General features: G+C 33.3%; 1 protein-coding gene, 1 long non-coding RNA gene and 1 other non-coding gene across 6 annotated transcripts; 1 reads left to right on the top strand and 2 right to left on the bottom strand.

Annotated features, from left to right (window-relative positions):
• Positions 1 to 1,342: 1,342 nt before the first annotated feature.
• Positions 1,343 to 2,112, top strand: LOC108337846 (uncharacterized). Its single transcript, XR_001832945.2, has 2 exons — positions 1,343 to 1,568; positions 1,685 to 2,112. It is a non-coding gene; the product is annotated as an uncharacterized LOC108337846 (long non-coding RNA).
• TRNAI-AAU (transfer RNA isoleucine (anticodon AAU)) lies at positions 1,992 to 2,065 on the bottom strand. The gene has a single exon. It is a non-coding gene; the product is annotated as a tRNA-Ile (tRNA).
• Positions 2,113 to 2,768: 656 nt separating the features above from the next.
• On the bottom strand, positions 2,769 to 8,269 carry LOC108338398 (phytoene synthase 2, chloroplastic). 4 transcript variants are annotated; one of them, XM_017575246.2, is made up of 7 exons: positions 7,921 to 8,269; positions 6,826 to 7,504; positions 6,669 to 6,719; positions 5,598 to 5,770; positions 4,700 to 4,935; positions 3,874 to 4,066; positions 2,769 to 3,106 (listed from the first exon to the last, which is right to left on the bottom strand). In XM_017575246.2, exons 2-7 carry the CDS (start codon positions 7,298 to 7,300, stop codon positions 2,927 to 2,929), a joined length of 1,308 nt encoding a protein of 435 aa, XP_017430735.1. In that variant the 5' UTR covers positions 7,301 to 7,504; positions 7,921 to 8,269; the 3' UTR covers positions 2,769 to 2,926. The 4 variants fall into 4 exon arrangements, with proteins under 4 accessions (XP_017430735.1, XP_017430738.1, XP_052736389.1 ...); XM_017575249.2 differs by having other exon boundaries at positions 8,053 to 8,269; XM_052880429.1 differs by lacking the exon at positions 7,921 to 8,269 and adding an exon at positions 7,833 to 7,911.
• Positions 8,270 to 21,616: the final 13,347 nt, after the last annotated feature.

The raw sequence follows: 21,616 nt of genomic DNA, 5'->3' as shown, positions 1-21,616 counted from the left end.
ACTAAGTGACCAACCCATGGTGGGCCGGGTCGGGTGACCCGTTTTGACAGTTCTAGTATTTTTTATCACTATTGGTGGTGATTGGTGATGGTTTATGGGTGTTGGTAATGATTCACGGTGGTTTCTAGTGGTGGTGGGAGGTAGCGGCTTTGAATTGCTTTGTAGGTGAGTTTATGATTTGCGGGTTTTTTTTTTTTTTTAAGTGCAATTTGAAACTTTTTTTTTATAATTTTTGTACATTCTAGAGTGCGAATTTATTTTAGTTTACGAAATATATTTTTTTAAATGTAGCACTATATTGAATCTAAAGATGAAATCCCAATTTTAGATGATAGATAAGTTGTCATACATGAAAGAGTCTAGTGAAGTTTTTTTGCAAGTTCAAATGATTTAGTTGAATAAGATTGTGTTAGACCTTTTACAATAGAGGATATAAATAAAAATTCATTTATTTTTGTGTAATAAATTTGACATGTCATGTAGTTATATTGTAATGTACTTGTATAGGTATTTTGTACGTAAAATGAATTAATTCAATAGGTGTAGAGTGATTACTTAATTAGTTTTATTATTATCGTATTAATTTGAGAAAATAAATAGACAATAAATAAGGAATACACATGTGTTGTTAGGTGTAGTAAATATAGAAAATACAAAAAGTATATAAAAGTGATTGTAATTGATACAAAAGAATTTGATTGTCCTTTTAAACTTAATGGTAAATTTGTTCTTAATAGAAAAGTTTGAATATTAAAAATAATATATTGCATTCGTAATCATGATTGATACATTAATTGATCACTCATGTTAGTATATTAAAACGGAATAAGTATTTTATTATTGTTTACATAAACAAAAAAAAATCTAGTAAACCCAAGAAATATATTACATAGAACTATAATAATGAAAAAATGTCACGAGTTAAGGATACATAGATCTAAAACTAAAATGCAATATCTAATAATGTTGCTAGAATATGATAAATATATCCATTAATATAAGTGTGATAAGTCTTTGTCAGTGTTCAATTGTTGGAACAGAACAACCACTCTGTAGGACAGTTCCTGAAATTGGTAAAGGAATCATATATTAGATATAAACAAATTTCTACATAGAATAAAAGAAGAGTTGGACATAAGTTTATATACACATAAAAAGGTTTTTGGGTGAAAGAAAAAATAAATTTATGAGAACTTGACTCAAATAATATCTTATTAATGTGTCGATATATATATATATCGAACCTCCCCAATATGTACACTGACTTGGAGAAGGAGAAGAAAAATTGTGTTTTTATTTATTTTTAGATTAAGGTTACAATGAACATTTCATCACCGCCATTAGGGTGCAGGTGGAAAATATGGGGTGTAGTAAGAAACTGCCCCTTATTTGTCCTTGACCCAACACAAACAAAAACTAATAATAAATAATGATTTGCACGCATTTTCTGCGTTTGGTTGGAGACAGGAGCCAGAAGCGCGTCGATCAACTAGCCACACAATAACCAGGACGATGAGGATCTTCGGCAAACACGTTTTCCCGAGCCAGATTATACTTTTTGCTTCTGGGTATGTATGCATTTGTTCTACTTCAATTCAATTCTCTAATAAATTTCAGTTCTAATACTTCCTAATTCCGTTAAATTGTTCCTTATAAACGCGCTTAAACTTGCAAACCATAACAGGCTTTTGTTCTTTGCATCAACAACCTATGATGTCCATAGATCCATCAAGAACAACCAAACACCCCCTTCCCAAGAACAAGTGAAAGCCCTTCAAGACTACATCGAATCTGCGCGTCGCTCCCGTTAAATCAACGGCATGTATTTTGCCACGTCATCTTATCAACACATGCTTTATAATGTGAACTTCACATTCTTGGCATATGAGCTATTTTGAGCAAAAAAAAAAAAGTGGTTTTATCTGTAAGAAAGTGAAAAATAAGCTAAGTTCGTGTTCTGATCCAGAAAAAGGTAAACAAAATAAAAATAATGGCCCATGCAGGTCTCGAACCTGCGACCTTCGCGTTATTAGCACGACGCTCTAACCAGCTGAGCTAATAGGCCCTTTTGTAATAAGTAACGTGTTCTCTAAATTTATCCTATTTCAATCATTTAAATATTCTCCAAATTTCATGTAATTTCTGGAAAGTGTATCTTTAAAAAACAATTATCAATTTTCCATCTGTCAAATAACTTGCAGCAGTGTGACTTTAAAATAGGATTTAAATGAAAGATATTTTGTAATTATTTTTGTGTAAGCACTTTTTTATCTCTCTTATTATCCTTTGTTTTATTATGTTGTTTTATCAATTCTTTAGTTTCCTGGTCCACAATAAACTATACATGTAAAAATGGAAGTGTTTTTATCATAAAATTAAAATAATTACTGGAAATTAAAATATTTTAATAACTAATTTTTTATACATAAAATCGAAAGTGCTCACATTCTACATTTTTTATCGTTTTGCAATTACTTTTTATTGTAACCATAGTAATATAAAAAGTTGTTATAATCAAATTATAATCATTAGAAACATTCCAATTAAATTATTTTTCATCTAAAATACAAGTTGCTTTTTCATGAGGTTATTATTTAATTGAAACACTTCAAAGTATGGTTGTTGTAATGGAAATGTCAATTTGAAAGCTTTCCAATAAAGTTTAGCAAATTTCAATTATAATAGTAACAATAAAGTAAGTAAACGTGGGTCGGTTAAAATAATACATAACTAGCATCAAAGTGATCTATAAAAAAAAGGACAACATATTAATCCAAACTTCTTTTTCATAAAAAGGGGAGCATCAATATCAAAATCCAATAGTAACTAAAATTATGCCTTATTTGACTATATACAAATTGCGCTTTTGCATTTTCTGTGGCTTTCCTAAATCCATTCTTCCACCTAACATTATATGGCATTGGATTTAGGTTTTCATTACAGGAGATAATACTTTTGATGGAGGAACCATAGATCTAGCAAAAGCAACTGGCAAGGAAAGAAACTTCTTGGCTTTGCCCACATAAGCCCTCCTGGTGAAATTGTTGTAATCATTAGCTTCAATCTCGTCCAAAATCTGGCGATACAACAGCAAGGACGCCCATACCTACAAATCCCACAGAACCCTTTTGTGTTCACATGTCAAACTAGTTAAATAATGCATGAAAGGCTTCACCTTTTTCCATTTTGGTTCTAGAATTGCCATAATCTTTCTAGGAGTGTGTATTCTCACTTGGGTAGCCCTAAAAAATTTATTAGTTCACAATCAACTTTACACTGTTATTATATTGGAAAAATGTAGTTACAATGACGTCACTCCATTAGAACACCCTACAAACTCGTATGCAGACGACACCTAAGAGCATAACCAATTATAAATATATTTTGACACTGACTGCAAAGCTTTATCTCTTGGATTAAAGTTCAGATTTTTAAATTTGTTTGTGTGACTATCATTGTTAAAGAAATATTTTGACCAAGAAAATGTTTCGTCAAGCTTCCACAGGCCCACCCCATTGATTCTGAAAAGGTTTTGCATGTGTCCACTTTAAAATTTGAATAAACCAACAATTTGATCTTTCAAGTATCACTAAGTAGTCCCTAAATAATAAAAGTACTGAAATGATTCCCTGAGTATGGAATATCCATCACTTTGATTCCTCCTGTGTAAACATATTTTACTATATCCTCCAAGGACCATTTTGAAGGGTTTTTCAAATTTTGCAGATTATGAACCTTGATTTCTAATACTTAAAATACTTTAGGGACCATTTAGGAGAGAGGAAAATACTTCAAGGATGCATTGATGATTATTTCTTAAAATCTCAGGCAGAGAAAAGGTTTTATAAAATGATAAATGTTGGAATTTCATACCGGCCATCTGCTAGCTTCATTAAGCTCCGTCACTCCCTTTTCTGCCTCATCAAAGAACATTCTAGCCCTTTTTATTTGGCTCTTCATGAAGTTCCTCCACTTGTCTGTCACCTTACCAGCAAATATGTCATCATCTGAAAGCCCTGCTTGAGCCAACTCATCTTGAGGTAGATACACTCTTCCTCTGCTGGCACTGTTGAAAATGAAAAGGGTTTAACCAAATTAAGATGCAGATTCATTCCTGAAATCAGTATCAGAATAAACTAACATGGTATCCTAGAAGCATATTTTGGTATTAGTTCCACTATAATTTTTCATTTTTCAGCCACCTATTTTTTTTTTCTCTACCTTCAGGTTAGACACCATAGAGTAGTAAATCCTAACAAATCACACAAGCATATTCAAGTTTTATGGACCGGAGAAAGGATAAAAACAACCTGAAACTCAAACCAGACATAGCATGAATTGCTTTCAGTGAGTTACCAATAAAAGAAACTCCTACACAAGTTTTGACTAGTCCAGAACAAGAAGCAACAGAAAGCCTTGCTGGTCTTGAACATTGATGCAAAATACTGCATCTAGTATACATCTCATGCTTTTATTTTAACTTTTTGAGACGGTAAAGTCCAGCTATCATGTGTATCAATAAGGTGATATGCATCTCATAATCATCAAAACTCAAGTTAGACATTGACATATAATGGTCTGATGGACAATACCAAAATGGTTACAGTGCGAGAAGTAAACTTCACAATCTTGATTCTACAAGTATTTTCTTCATAATCTTTCTAAAGACTTGAATAAACATGCATATTTACGGACTTACTCCTCTCCAACATCTCTTAGTATGTTGGTTAACTGATTTGCAATTCCCAGGGCCAAGGCAGCATTGTAAACACTCTCAGTTGTGGCTTGTGAATATGGAGAAATGCCCATGATTGGAACACTCATTATACCGACTGTCCCAGCAACATAGTAACAGTAAAGATATAGTTCATCAAAGTTTTTGTATCTCGACTTCTTAAGATCCGTTCTCATTCCTTCTATCATATCTTTAAATGGCTGCATGGACATGAATAAAAGAGTTGAAAAATATGTCCTCCAAAAATGAAGATGAATATATTAAACTCAAGTATATTGTAAGTAATGAAACATGATTAATGGTTTCACAAAAGTCATGTGAGGGGCACATGAAATACCTTGGCGGTTTACAAGATGTTTATAGTAAAGACATTCTCAGAAAAATTTAAACAACATTTCAAAATGAGCAACCGCTATATAAGTTTTTTATCCAAGGACTCAAAGATTGAAATGTAGTATAGAAATGAATTTAAGAAACAGAGATATTAGTATCATGAGCAGCTCAGAACTCTGATTCGGACAACACAGCAAGAAAATTTTGGACACAGTGCATATTTGCCAGTTTGTTCACCCTAAAAGTATGCATTGGAAGGTAAAACGTAGATCTTATGAGTGAACAAATGAAAGAGTTCAAAGCAAGCAGAGGTCGATCTCATCAAAGACTAAATAAATTAAGGAAAACTGTGATGTGATAATAATGTAAAAGTAAAGTATGTAAAAATAATACAAAAGATAGTAATCACCTCCAAAACTCCAATTGTTTTAAAACACACACAATTCATATTACGCAACATATGTCTGTGCATAGATTAGCAATGAATTTCCCGCAAATATCTTAAATGATTAAGGAAATGGATCCGTACCTGGATATCAACAGGAAATCTGGCAACTGTATCAGATAAAGCAGCATCGAGCATATCAAATGGACGACCTTGAAAAAGTTCTTCCAGTCTTGATTCCCACCTATCCAAAGCACTTGGTGTAATTTGTGAAGCATTAGGGCCATCAACAAGTTCATCTGTTCTCCTGCACCACACTGAAAAACAGGGATCAATATAAGGCAATTGAGTAGTTCGCCTAACAGTATTGCACGATCATGTGACAAAAGATATATAATAATACACTACAAGATAAAGCAAAAGCAGATTTTATACACTAAGGAATTCATGAGAGCTACAACAGTTTACCCATCTCCTTCCACTTTTGGTTATCAAAATGAACATCGAGATTTTGACAGCTGGAAATGTCTAACAATTTAAGCATTCGGTCAGAGATTAGAGTAAGACAGCAGTGCTATTGCAGTTTTATTATCTGAAGGTGAAAGCTTCATTATTGATTGCTCACTTTAAAGGTTTGTCAATTTATAGTGCACATAAGAGGATTAAGTTCTCATTTACATATTTGGTCAGATACATTTTCATGTAATGATTTAGTTTCACCAAGGAATGGACATTGTCACGGGTTCCTTTGAAATTTAGAACGAACATAGACAGATCTTTTCAATTTTTGAGGACTAATTCAAACATCTACGTTTTAAAATCAGAATAAATGCTAATTGAAAAACCAGATTTTCAAGCCTGAAGACCTAGAGCGAAACAAGTCTGCTAGTTCTTGTTTCAAACATAAACTACCCTGAAAGTTTCAAAAAGATTTTATCAAGTATATAATTAGTCAACATGCTTTCTAGTGACCAAAACTTTGTTTCTTGCGCTTTTAACTTCTAAGTTAAATACTGCAATTAGATATGGAGTTTTGATCCAAACTGAGTAACAATAAACCATCTTAGTGCATTCTAAAAGCAAAAAATTATGTTGTTACAACATGTCTCATGTCAAGAAAAGTTTGTGAAAAGTCTTCCTAAAGTATCTGCTTGAGGTGATTCCAACAGTACTGTAAGAGAAAGAAATCCTAACCAAATAAGCATGATCACTCACCATATATTGCCCAGATAGCTCTTTGCCTTTCGGGAGTCATTAGGAGAGTTCCTGCAAAGACAAAAGCCCATGTAAATTGGACTCAAACCATGCCACAAACCCAAATGAAATCTGAGGTTGACATCCTCACATGAAGGAAAGATAAGAGAAAGCTAACCCAGGTAAAACGTCTTAGCGTATTCTGCACAAACTTCTCCACAACGATCATATGCTTCACTCAACAAGCTCAAATTCCCAGGCAGAGCAATATCTGGTCTTGCGTCAATTTCACCCTTAGAGCCAAACTTCCTCTTAACCAAAGATGCCTGCTTCAACACCACATCATAGACCTTCTGCTCTGATGAAACAGCCACTTCTCCCGCTGCTGGGTTTGCTAGCACATTCGCTACCATAGGGAAGTTGCTAGCACGTTCTATGCCAGACCGTCCAACACACGTATACTTCATGTCTGTACTCAAAGAGTAAAATCTCCATCTCCTCTCCCTATCCTTCGCTCTAATCGACCTATAATCTTGAGACATAACCTTCGAAGAATCCAAGAACTTCACATGTTGGATGGAATCAAATAACCCGGTGGAACGCGAAACCTCCAAACCAGGGAAGGAAGCAACCCATAGTAATGTCACAGACATGACTAAACAATTGTGTTCTTGAAACTTGCTTGTGGAGCTTGTTCTTTCCTCCTTGATTTCCTATTTCTCAAATATTAATCCTTCAGCGAACCACTAAATTGAAGACACCAGCAAATCACGCAAAACAATTGCCGCTATTCCCATGCAAGTCTCAGAAACCAATTCCAGCAGCTGCAAAACTTGTTCTACCAAAGATATCTGTGACTGAACAAAAAACAAACATCTTATTCAGTATCACAGTGACATCAACCTAAAACAAAACAAAAATAAAAAATAAAACAAAACAAGAAAAACCCTTTTTGTCAGATACAAGATTACAAAAACACACCTAATGAAGATCCAAATCCAAACAACACACCCCTCCCCACCCCCCTCGGAAGTAAAAAAAGAGTTGCAACTGTCACCAGAGAAAATACTAGCCAACAAACAGTGTTTGGTACGACTCTTCATCCATCCATCCATTCATTCATTCTAGCACTAAATTATGAAGTTGGTAAAGCATATTATCTATCTACGTACTATATTTACTAACCTGCACGAAAATCCAACCTCTTAGAGAAAGAGCATGAATGAAAAGATAAAAAAAAAAAAAAAAAGTGCAGATACACACAAACAAACACCTGTGTTGGGTGGTGCTGCTGTGACCCACTCAGGAGAGGTTCCCATTAATTGGAAAAATGGTTGAAGGCATCAACATCATGGAAGAAGCAAAAACTAACAACGGCCACTAAAGAGCAATTTCTTACACTCACCACATGATATGACCCACCAAACTCTCTCCACTCTTCCAGAGCTTAATACTATTTTTTTCTCGTCTTTTTGTTTCTTCCTCTTTTAAAAAGAAAAAGGAAAAAAAATACTGTGCCCCTTCTGCTAATTTCTCTTACATTTGAGACCACCCTCTTCTGTGATACAACAGAACGTCTGGTTCTGAGTCTCACGCCTCTTGTTACAAGAGTTTGTTCTTTGGAGCCTTCTGTGTCTCAATTCAACTTTAGCTACTCACATTTATAATGGGTCGGGTTCCAAGCTCCATACCCGCATTTTGCTTCTGGAGTGAGCTTTTATTTTTCTTGGTAAAAATAAAAATTTCATAAAGAAATGAGGGAAAATATTGAATAGGAAATTAAATCACATTTATTAACTATACAGTTTTCACATATAGAAAATTCATCCTATTAATTATAGTGTGCAGTTTAAAAAGTAAATTAAGTAAAAAAAATTAGGGCGGAAACAAAAATGGAATAGTATTTTTATTATTTTTGTAGATGATAAAAAAAATTAATGCTTTCCTCTAATTAAGAAAACAAATAAGTCATTTCAATTGTTAAAGAAAAACTAAATTTTCATATTTCATTGAGTATGTGATTTATTATATAAATAAATTCAATAACTACAATATTCAAGGTTTATTTTTACTTCATAATGAATTTACTAACTGTATTTTAAAAAAAAAATAGTTTATATATCTTCTACTTGAAACATTTATTTGTTTTTATAATAAAATAGGGGATGTGAAAATGTGAAAAAAATAAATTATAAATGAAAAATTCCTTAGTAAAATAACATCCTAAAAAATTATAAACTCGTCTTCTACTGATGTATTGTTAACTGAATATTATAAAATAATTAATAATGTATATATATATATATATATATATATATATATATATAAGTGAAAATAATAGAAAATTAAGAATTACAGTAACCATTTATTTCATCTAAACAGTTAATATGAAATAAAATTAAAAGTAAGTAATTACATTTACTCTATAATCCATAAAATTAATACGAAAACATCATGAGACTTATAAAAATAATAAAAGTTAAATGATAGATGAAAATAATTATTTTCATTAATTTGCATTAATGTATTATTTGTGAAAGTACCGTTAATGCATTATAGTATATTAAAATAATTAAATTTCATTGAATTATTAGATAATAGATTAAAAAGACTAAGTATACTCCTCTTCTTTAAGAGATACAATTGGGTGGAAAAAAAAACATATTACATTATCACATGGTTCTCTCTTATGTAGGAAATACACTTCCCTCCAATAGTTTACCATGCATAGCTTTTAATTTCTCTCTTTATTTAGATAAAATTACCATGACAACTAAAAACTCATTGTCAAGACATTTAATCAATGTTATTAATATAGTATTAATTATTTATTAAATGTAATTGGTTTATTACATTTAATAATTTTAATGCTAATAAATGAATATAATTGTAACAAATATAAAACCATTTTAGTTAATATATTAAATAAAATTTAATTTTCATTGAATGTAATGATTTAATTTTAATAAATAAATATAATTGTAACAGATGTTCAATATTTTTAAATAAGTCTTCTTATTTTAAGAAATTATTACAAATTTATAAAAATTTCATATACGAGTTAAAATTTATTATTTTTCACAAAAATATTTTGAAATAGAGAAATTCAAATGTGTCCTATTCTCTATATATTACTTAAAACACATTACATTTTTATAATAATAAATAATAATAAAATTCTATTGTTATTTTTATTGTTATTATTATTATAATTATAAAATTAAATTATTTTTTGTAAATAATTTTAATTTATTTTGTAATAAAATAGTTAAGTTAAAAAAAGTAATCAAATAAAAAGACGGTTAAATTTAAGAAAACATCATCACTTGAAATGTAAAACTGATAAAAATAATTATTTTTGCTTAACCAATATTTATTTAAAGGATAAATTAAAAAAAACGTGAATAACTTAACTAATTAATTCTATTTATTATTAAAAAAATTATTCTTTTGAAAGTATTTTAGGACATAATAATTATAGAAAGGTAAAATAAAATATGTATACATTAAATTAATATGGTAAGGATAGCACAGTTTTTCCACATAATTTGATTTTATATATTTATGTTCTATTTAAATTTATTGAAGAATAATTATTTTTAAAAAGCTAATTTTAGTTAAACTTATACAGTATTAGGCCATTTTTCTGGGTAGATTAAATTTACTTATAATAATATTGTACAATGTTATTTATTTATATTATACTTTAAAATCAAAATTCTATTTTAGTTTGTGTTTAAAAATATTATGGGTCACAAAACAATTAACATTCCAAATATTTTTGAGTAAACGTTTCGATGAGGTAAGATTAGTATTTTTAGTAAACACGACGGACACGTTACGCTCATTAATAAGATGAGTATGGTATAATCATGTCCATATTTTCAAATCTAACATATATGATTTTTTATATAAATATTTTTTAGAATTAATATTATTGAAAAAAGGTAACATATATAATATACAAAAAATAATTACAATATTTTGAAAATTATTATGCATTGAAATTGTAAAAAAAAAAATCTTTGAAAATAATTTTTTATATTTTAAGTGATTATATTTTTTATTTTCGATCGTCGAATAAGTTTTATATTATTTATATTAGTTAATACTCGTTTGAACTTTATATTTATAGGAAGATGTTACAATATCGTAATATTGTTTAGAATTTAATTTTTTTAATTTCCATAATCTAAATAATCTACCAAATGAGTGACGAAAGATTAAAAATATTTTTAAGATACAATTACAACAAATGGTACAAAATAAATTATTTTCAGTTTTTTACCTAGTTGATTATAATTTAATTTTTATATTTTGATAATTGATTTTAATTTTATGATAGTAGTTTATTAATTTTTTCTGCATTAATTTATTTTTATCATCATACAAATATATTAGCATGTGGCTTAGAGTTTTCACTTGTATATAGACCCGGCCCGGGTAGAAAAAGTGAATCGGATACGACCCAGGAACGACGGCAGGTACGTAAAGTGCGCAAGAAAAGTGAAATCCACGTGGATGCAATCACCCAATCAGAGAAAGATAACCTTATCGTGTGCCACAAAGCGGTGTTCAAAACGGTGATGTGGTTGACTGACACGTGGCGCTCTCCTATTGACTACACTTATTTCACGGGTTTGCGGATTGGTTTGGTGGTGAGAGCGTGGGCCCTACCGGGTTGCCAATTATAGAGATTTTGCTCTTTTTTACTCCTAAATGGGCTGCATGGGGCCCAGCGGGCCTTTGTCGGTTTGCATTATACCCTACACAGTGGAAAAGTGGAACAAATAAGAAAAATGGGACACACACGTTCTTTCCATTACAATTTGACACGTACGCAATTTGCACATTCTTTGGATCTCATGCACTGGATCACTATTTCACTGCTTTTGAGTTTACTTCTCTTCACGCAGATCCACGGACACTTGTCACTGCTATTTACCGAAACTTCATTGGTAGGTCAAACTAAATCACAAACATTTGGGTACTTTAAGGTTTTTGCAATTAATTAATGGACCTAATTCTATATGATAGTGGGAAACGTTTTTGACTCAGATCTCATTACCATTATTTAATAGGAAAAGGTGTTAGTGTCGAGAATTAAGACTCGAGGTTGGTTAGATTGGTAAAGTGATTAGATTAATTGAATGTGGAAAGTGACGAATGATTAGTTGGTAGGAGTGAGAGTGTTAGTTATTTTGATAGGGTATTCAAGGGTTGAAACTCTCTTGTTCGGTAAATTAACTTTTTTAATCTTTTATTTAGATTTTTCTCTCTCATGCCTAAAATCTTTATATTGTTTGTATTGAAAAGGATGAGTCGTACCAATACTGGCGTTGATAGGAATAAAGAATCAGTGTGGGGATATGTTTGGTAGGTCATGGATATAAGATATTTTCTTATCTTCTAAATTGGTTGGTACTTTTGCACCGTTAAATCGTTGGTACATGTAGATGAGATTTGTATCACCTTCTCATTGGAGATGTGTTCCGCTTCAATTAATCTATAGAACAAATAATTGATATGGTTTGACTTGGTAACATAAATTAGGTTATCTTTAAAAGCTCTTTTATAAATCTGAACTAATTTAGTTTCAAAATTATGAATCTAAGTTGGTTTAGAAAATAATTACCGAAAAGGTTAGGTCGTGTCTCATTGGCACAATTTTGTTTTGAAGAAGTTGTGAAATACATGCATGATTGAAGATAAAGTTGTTGAAGGAGAACATGACTTCTTTAACAATGTTGAAGTCGTACTGGTCAAAGACAATTTCTATGAACATTAAGTTTAATTAATCAGACATGATTAAACTCAAAGCAAAGTCATTATACGATTACACAACTTCAGCCGAAAATAAATCTCACTAAAATCACTATAAGATTAGGTGATTTTTGTTAAAAGATTTATTGAACTAAACTCATACCAGCAGTGGGCAACTTCTAACTTCTATTTAAATATTAGTTACACTAAAGTTGTGTTGGTGTTGACAATTTCGACCTAAAATGAATTTGCATTTAAGTTATATCATGACTTGATGACTTCTATCTAAAAGTAATTGAACTGAAGTCGTAGCGACTTTAATGGTTAAAGAAGTCTTGTTATCCTTCTATAACTTTGTTAAAGAAGTTGTGTTCTTTTTCCAGGAATTTATCTTCAAAAGTTACAAGTCTTTAAGTAACGCAAGATAGAAAATGGTATTCAATATTGATTTGCATTAATCATATATTGTTTAAATACAATCAATAATGTATAATAAGACTCTATTGGACAATTATTACTATAATATTACACAATAAATGAAAATTAATATTGTGAAAACTAAAATCAATAGTCATAAATGATAGTATATTGGACAAAATATTTGATTATATCTAATTTTTCTTCTGAAACTAGTGGTGACATGTCATGTCAAATTTATTTCTGTTGCATAAAAGCTGACATAATTATAAACAAAATTTTCTGAGGTGTGTAGATTCACTGTCCATAAAAACTTATCTGCGGTGTATTGCGCAAGTCTCCCAAGATACAACAGGAACTTCCCAAAACATCTATGAGGATCTCAGAACTACCAAGGATCTTTAAAAAGAGTATAAAATAAACCCAGAATATTTTTAGAAGAGGAAAATGAGAAAAGAGAATGAGAGAAGATTTCTTTTTGGTGTGTTTTGGAATGGAGGAAAAACTCTCTATTTATAGAGCTAGAGGAGAATAAAATCAATAAAAGAAAATAAAAACAATTAAATATTTTACCGTTGGGCCACTTAAGAAAATTAATTTGAACGTTGTCGGCAATTAAAGTTTTGAACGTTGCAATCCAACATTTCTCTTTTGCAATCAACATGAATATTTTATAACAATCCCCCACTTATTGTAGAAGAGAGTTGAAAGAAAATATAAAGCCTTTTATTCTGGGTCTCAAAGGATGTAATGCATCAGAGTTGGTATAACAAGCTATATGAACCAGTCTTAGATTTAGAAACTTAACACACATTGTAGTTGGTATAGCAAGCTATATGAACCAAAGACACTTGACATGTGTTAGAGGTTTATCAATCACAATACACTCTCACAATCATTGTTGTTATCACTGTGTTGCGCTTACTAGGTTATGCGCGTGTCCGGTATTCATGAGTGCTCTAGAGGTCATGCCAATATCTCATGCAAGCGGCCCTACTCGACACTCATATAGGTGATTTCATCAAATGTATGTTGTGAATCATACACCACCCATAAGGGATATGAAAATCATTAAAAACTTTGTTTAAGCTAAAATTCTTTCAGGACATAGAAATTTAATAACAAAGTTTAGCCTCTCAATAATGTAGTCTCTAGCACTTTCACACACACCATAGGAGTGGACATATTTAATTTTAAAATCAAATTATTGCTATCATAACTAACAAGTGACTTATTTTTACCCATATGAACCTTATTCATGGGATCTCCAATCACAAAGATTGGGTTACCATCACTTGTTTGTTTGCAAGTGGCTTAAGTCTCATTCCCCTCGATGTTTCTAATATCATTTGTCTTCCTAAGGATTTTGTTAGAGGATCTGCTAGATTGTGTTCTGACTTCACATAATCAATGGAAATAGTTCCACTCTTTGTTGGCTGCAAAACCAACGACAAGTGCACCGGTTGCAGCCTAGCAAGTGATAAATATCGTTCTCTCCCAAGGGACATGTGCAACACATGACAATTCTTCCTTTTATAACTCAATTAGACATCAAAGTGCACAAAATAACACAATAAACTCTTTTTGGTATTTTATCAAACAGTTGGTGTGCAAGAAATTTAACATAGTGTATTTACAATTTGTCAAGACTAGAATTCATCCATTTCATTCTCATGCATTCACAAACGTCTCAATTCCATCCAATAGGTGTTCAATTTCAATTCTAGGTTCAATTCATATTTCTCAATACATCAAGAACCACAATTTTGCATGGGTGATCAATCCAAAGCAAGCATTAAGCATATAAATTAAATACTAACATGAATTGGAAAAGCATATAGCATTAACATCACAAAATACATAAGAATTCCATGTTTTACAACTAATCTCAACAAATAAGAAAAACCCTCCATGGTGGAGAACTTAGGGTTCTAAAAAATTGAAGAGATAGGGAAGAAATTGGAACCAAAGAGAAGATGCACAGCCTTTCCTAAGGTTCTTGGCAGCTGCTCCATGCTCCATTTGCGCCTCCCTTTCGCATCTCCATCTCCAATTTGTGACCCATCTTTTTCCTCAACCCAAAAGGGGCAAAATCACCATTGATGAAGCTTAAAGACCCAAGGAGGAGTGAGAGAGCTTCCTGATGAATCATTATTTTCTTCACTTCACTCAGCTTATTGTACCGATTTTAATCAGGGAATTGTGCCATAATGTCCAGTATTATCCCGTTTTGCTAATTGTACTTAACTTGACCAGAAATTCTAATTTTGATTAATTTGAATCATCTGAGCTAATTATTTGCATTAGTAATTACAGGAAAAATATTGGAAATACAATTTGGGACATTTGGAAAGATATTCATTTGCACAGTATGTTATTATACTTCTTAGAATTCTTAAGAAGTAATATTGGTCTAGAAACCATACACACCACACGTCCATTTGTTTGATTGGGAGAAGCACATTTAATTGTTTCATGGCCTATTTGATGACCCATTCCACGTGAAAGAGAGAACAATCGATTCTCTGTATTGCACCCAACACATCACACGGCAATTGGATACACAAAGAGCATTTATCTTGTCAAAAATATTTGAATGAATGTGTCTAAAATCCAAATTGAAAAGCATAGATAAAAGTGGGGGCTCCATGGGAATATTGTTTTTGAAATCAAGCATGGCACGTGAAGAAGCATTCAAGGCAAACAAATGAAGAGTATTGTTTATCTTTAAGTGGGAGACAAAATGTAAGGGCCACCACTCATGGTTAACAAGCTCACGGCCCACCTTGAAAGGAATGTGCAGACCGTCATCTTCCACTCCACACAAGAAGCTCACGGTCTTAGATAGTTTGGAGGTGTGCACACATTACAACTTGCTACAACAATTTAAATAAGCATTGAAGGTGCAGCAGCCACTTTCGGTTCTCCATTCCATTCCAGCAAATGGTGCAGCTTCGTCCAGACATCCATGCAACCCAGCAGCTTCTCCGTCCAGTATAGTAACTCCTCACGGCAACAAGCAGCAGCTGCCACAACCAAGCTCAGACTGTCACGGCTGGAAGGAGAAGTTGATCATCACCTTGCTCACGGTTCACGCAAGGTGCAGCCAGCAACGAGGAGAAGTGTTCCATGCACAACTCCGTCCAGCGTGCTTCCAGCAGCAAGGGAGGCGTCACAGTTCCAGCTGCACCGTCCACCATCTTCACGCAGTCCATACATCCAAATCTTCAACCAGCAGGCCAGAAACATGTAGCAGCCGGTCCAGCACACACCTTGGGAAAGCTCTCGGTCACACACCAAAGGAGTCCAGCAACGTCCGTCCACTCTGTCACGGCTGGCTGGAGCAGAGGCACTCACAGTCTTCACGTCCAAACTCCACCCGTCCAGCACATTGGCAGCAGCATGGTGATTCATGGGAGCTGGAGCAGAGGCATGGCACTTCACGGTAGCTACACCAGTCATGTCCAGTTGAAATGGAAGAGAAGCTTGGCAGTAGCTCACACACAGAGAAGGAATGAAGAAGGGAGCCCACTGGAATAATATTGAAGAAGACAATATTAGTTGGAAAAGTGGAGGGGTCTCATCTTCTTTTCACCACGTCCAAGGAGCACAATTTGCTCAGCAATTGATGCAAGGAAATAATTCAGAGAAAGCTGAAAGGCACACGGTAGTTGTCCAAGTTTTTGGCAATAAAAGGAGAGCAGTGGAGAGTAGAGGAACCACGGCTTGGAGGCCTGGAAGGGGTCACGGCTCTTCTCTTCCAGGAGCTCTCTCTTTCTAGATTTTCCATTTTCCAAACAGTGCAATAATGTAATTTTATTTCTGAAGCATGTAGTTCAGTAGAAGTCTGTCACAGTATTTGGAGCTTGCTCGGTTTGATTTTGTATCATCATTGTTCAGTCATTTTTATTTCAAGTGTTAAATCTTTGATGAAGTTTATTTTTAGTTAAGTGTTTTTATTTTATCTGTTGAATTTTACCGTTCATGATTTTCTGCACCGTTAAATTCTGTCATTGCATTTTACCGTTCAGTTTATTTTCAGACGTTTCTTATTTCCACCGTCTTTTACCGTTTAGTTTTTACCATCTTTTAAATTTATTTCAGTATTTTCAATTTTGTTGTCTTATTTAATTTCCAGTTTTAATTTTATTTTCCGCACAAAACCAAAAACACAGAAACCCCCCCCCCCCTTCGTGTTTAAATCTGAGACTGAACCGCAATATTGGTCCTTGAGAGACGACCTAGGAGTCACTTCCTAGTTATACTGCATTAATTCTTGCACATCAAATTTGACGGGTCGCGACGCCCGTATCAAATTTTGGCGCCGTTGCCGGGGACCAATGACGGTTTGGTTTTAGATTTTGGTTGTACAAAGTTTTGTTCTGTTAATATGTTTGTTTTGTGTGTTTTGTCTTGTATATTTTTGTAGGCGACAACGACACCTTCAGCAAATTTAGGCGGCGTTGTCACTTCAGTTCCAGGTTTTTTTTGTTTTAGATTTTTACTGTGTTAATATATATTGTGTATATATGTGTACTGTGTTCTCTATTTAGCTGTTATTTTAAAAAAAAATTAATTAAAATTTTTTTACTATTGATGTTCTGTCTTGTGTGTGCTTGTAGCATGTATAAATGTGTTTTGTTTTATCTGTTTCGTAATTTTTAGTTTTTAGTTTTTATTTTTATTTTCCATGTCTACCTATTTTAATTTTGTGAATAGTGCTTATTCTGCGAGTGCCTGTAATTATGATTCTCTTTCTGCATATTACTCTGATTCTTGTGCTGATTTTAATACTGAGAAAAATATGGATCATCCTCAATTTCCTGAGCGCACTCCTCGTGAGCCGGTCCCACCTACAAAGGATGATTTTTATTGTGTTCTTAGCACTGGACTGATATATCTGCTCCCTAAGTTTCATGGTTTTGCCGGAGAATGCCCACATAGACATTTGGAGGAGTTCCACAACATGTGCTCTTCAATGAAGCCTCCACATGTCCCTCTTGATCACATTTTCTTGAGGGCATTTCCGCACTCATTACAAGGAGCAGCTAAGGATTGGCAAGACTCTCTTCCTCTAGGATCCGTTACCGATTGGGGATATCTTGAGCTTCAGTTTCTGAGCAAATTCTCCCTTGAGCAGTATGGATACATCAATGATCCTGAGTGGAATGATCTTAACAACGAATGGTACGATACCCCACAAGATCATTATCTAGAACCACCATTCGAGAGTCCTTTCATGCCTCCACCAGTCCAGCAATATGAGAGTCAGCAATATGATGCTCCTGCTCAAATAACTCCCCAGCCTTCAACTTCTGAGCCCACATTGCAGGAGTTATTGGAGCAGATGACCATGCAGAATCTCAAGTTCAAGCAAGAGAGCATGAAGATCCAGCAGGAAACTCACGCTGCCATGTAGAATCTGAGTAATCAGATTGGGCAGATGGCCACTCTTGCACCTGAGGAAAATGCTGAAGATTTTGAGGACCAGGCAAGAATAAGCAATAATCCTGAACCAGGTAGACTACTTTCATCCTCCACTACTTTACCAATCTTCAAGGAAGTGGAGGTAAGCATACCGCAAATTGATTATTCTGTTGACTGTGTTATTAAAGATTATGCTGATGATAGGTATGCTTGTAATCATATTGTTGCTGAGCATGTTTTTAATTCTCCCTCTGAACATGAATCTGAGTCTATGATTAATATTGCATGTAATTTAGAAATTGATTCATGTTATGAGGATTTATCTAAGGTTCAGCCTATTACACTAGGATTGGGTGTTATACCCCTGCATGAAATTTCTGTAGTGCCACACTGCACTAACCATGTTGCAGGAGGTACGTATAAATTTCATCAACATACACCCACAGTGGAAAACAAAGGTGCTTACACTGACAGTTCGAAGATCAACAGGCACCTGCTGAATCCGCTCAGTAACAATATTTGCTGTTTAGATCCGGCGGTGGAGGATATTTCCCTGCTTGATCAGATTTGGAGGATGAAGCAGTTCTTCCTCAAAATTTCCGTGTTGGATCCTGAAGAAGGGAACATCTCCCTACAAGTCCAAAATTGGCAACTGCCACCATGACCAGGGGAGTTTTCTTTTTCTTTCTTCCCCGTTTTCATATTTTTAGTGCACTTGTCCTTTATCTGTTTATTGTTTTAATTGATGATCTTGTGCTTAGAACACATTTAGGACTGTGTAGTTTAAGTGTGGTATCGGGAAGATTCTGATTTTTGTTTTTCTTTTAAGTTTGTTTTTTCCTTTTCTTTTTAGTTTTCAAATTATTATCTTTAAAAAAAAAACAATTTAAAAAAAATGTGTGTTCTATTTTAGGTCTGTTATTTTGTTAATGTATGTAATTATGTGTTTTGTCTGTTGTTTTTGACATTTGCGTTTTGTGTGCTTTGATATTTTGTGTTCGGTATTAGGTCTTTTGTTTTGTTAATTTGCGTTCTATTTTTTTTTATTTATTTAGTTTTTGTTTAAAAAAAATAATAAAAAAATAAATAAACATAAGAGCATATTTAACATGTAATAGGCAGAGAGGTAAAGTTTGAGCAGAGAAATTATCTGAGTGCATTTATTGAAACATACCAAATTCGCAGTAAACATTCTGTCTTACATTGATAATAAAAATAAAATACATAAAAACAAAATAAAGTTATTCGGGGGTTGATCATTACTGATCGTTAACATTATAGACCATAAAAAAAACATAAAAAAATTAAAAACATAAAAAAATTAAGTGTACATATTACAGTCCTTATTTAAAATTATGGCCACACTCGGCCAACAAAAACATAAAAAAAAAAACATAAAGCTTTAAAATTGAAAGTTGTTGCTGGGTGGAGATCTTAGGGTAAGCTCCGTCGAGGGAGCTCTGGTGCGGAATGCAGGAAGCATAGGTGGCGGGATTTGTCGTTCATCTCTGTCGTCGTCGATGATGATGGGAATGGGGAACAGATCCAGTAGCCTCGGTGCCCTCATAATCACCCAGCCATATTCTTTCAACAAAAAATTTTTTTGTGTTAATAATAGAAGAGGAAGAGAAAAATTGAATAAAAAGTGAGATATGATCAGAGTTCCTACCATACATATATAGCGGCAGCATTGAAAAGATAGTGCTAGTGGGGTCTATCTCTGCTTGCCAGCGCCTGACCCGATTGCCATGGTTGTTGAACCAGCAGTGCACGTTGTATTCGCTGGCATCTCCGAAGGTCCTTAGTCGAGACGTGATCTCGACGACTTGCGCTCGGCTTGGATGGGTAACCCCATAATTGTAGATGTTGGTCATCATCTTGACCTGATCATCTGTAGGACGCCACCGCTGACTGGTGTATCTCTCTGATTCCATCTCACTCATCATTCCTCTCGTAGTATTCTAAAAAAATAAAAAAAATAAAAAGAACAAAAACAATAAAAAAAAATAAAAAGAACAAAAACAAAGCGAAAAAAAAAAACTTAGTTCAGTGTTTTCTTTATTCGTTTTTGTTTCCTTTTAGGTTTATTTTGTATAGTCAATCTTTGATATTTCTGTGTCTTGTCTCAGGTTTGTCCATTTTCCAGTTTTAGGTCATCAGTTTTGTTTTCCAGTTTAAGGTCCATCAGTTTTGTCCATTTTTAGGTCCAGGTCCTCGCAAAGGGTCCTAACGGATCTAGGTCCAGTGTTTTGTCCATTCTTTTTGTTTTTAGTATGATTTTTAGTTGTTTTTAGTGTGCATAATAAAAAAAAAAGAAGAAAACTGGAAAAGCTGAAAATAATAAAAAAGTGAAAAATGAAATAACGAAAAAAAAAATAAATAAAAAATAAAGGAAAGCAGGAAAAGGGAAAGGGAGAGCATAACAGAGAAAGTACAAGAGGAGAAGAAAGAAGCAGGACAGAAATGAAAGACAGGAAAGCTGGAAAGCAGGAAAGCTAGGAGGTAATAATAGCAGAAAAAGCGGCAAAGGGAGGAAAGAAAGGAAAAAGGAAAGAAGTAAGGAAAGAGGACTTACCTGGAGAAGTACGTTGGCAGAGGAGCTCCTTGCCGATCTCAGACTCTTCAGAAGGCACGGTGGCAGAGGCTCCGCGCAGACTCCAGATGCTCAGAGAGAGAAGAGAGGAGTAGAGAGAGAGCAAGGCAGTCAGAAATGCCGCTCGGGCGCTGAAGTTGGCCTATTTATAGCCAGATTGCTTGCCATTGTAGCAACAGTTCCGGTCGTTGCCACCGAAACTGTTGTCACAGTACCGGTCATCCATTTAAAAAAAAAAAATTAAAAAAAAGAAAATTAAAAAAAAAAAAAAGAAAAAATATTAGCATCTTCTGATGGGTGCTAGGTGATTTAGACATCTGCTGATGGATGTCATTGATAACATCCACTGATGGATGTTATTGAAAATTTTTTTTCCTTTTTTTCCTACTTTTTATTGCACTTGTCTATATTATTTGACTGCTCTAAAATTGATAATCTGATGATTGTAGCACACTGAGGACATTGTGTGATTTAAGTGTGGTCTACTGGGAAGAAATTCTGAAATTCTGATTTTTCTGTTAGTTTGTATTTTGTGTGTTAAATTTTTTGAGTGTAAATTTTTTTTTTCTGTTTTAAGTTATTTTTATCGAGTTTTGTGTCCAATAAATTTTACATTTTTCTCTTGATTTCTGGATTTTGTCTAAGTTGTAGATTTTTCCTTCACTTACTTAATACTTATGGTTTGAAATCCTTGCTTTTCTCTGCTTGAAAGATGATTATAAATGTTTAAGAGGTTGATTTGATTGTGACAAACACCCTGTGTGAGATT

Source organism: Vigna angularis, chromosome 7 (assembly GCF_016808095.1).
Source record: "Vigna angularis cultivar LongXiaoDou No.4 chromosome 7, ASM1680809v1, whole genome shotgun sequence".
Classification (NCBI taxonomy): Eukaryota; Viridiplantae; Streptophyta; class Magnoliopsida; order Fabales; family Fabaceae; genus Vigna; species Vigna angularis.
This window is presented reverse-complemented; position numbering and strand designations above follow the sequence as displayed.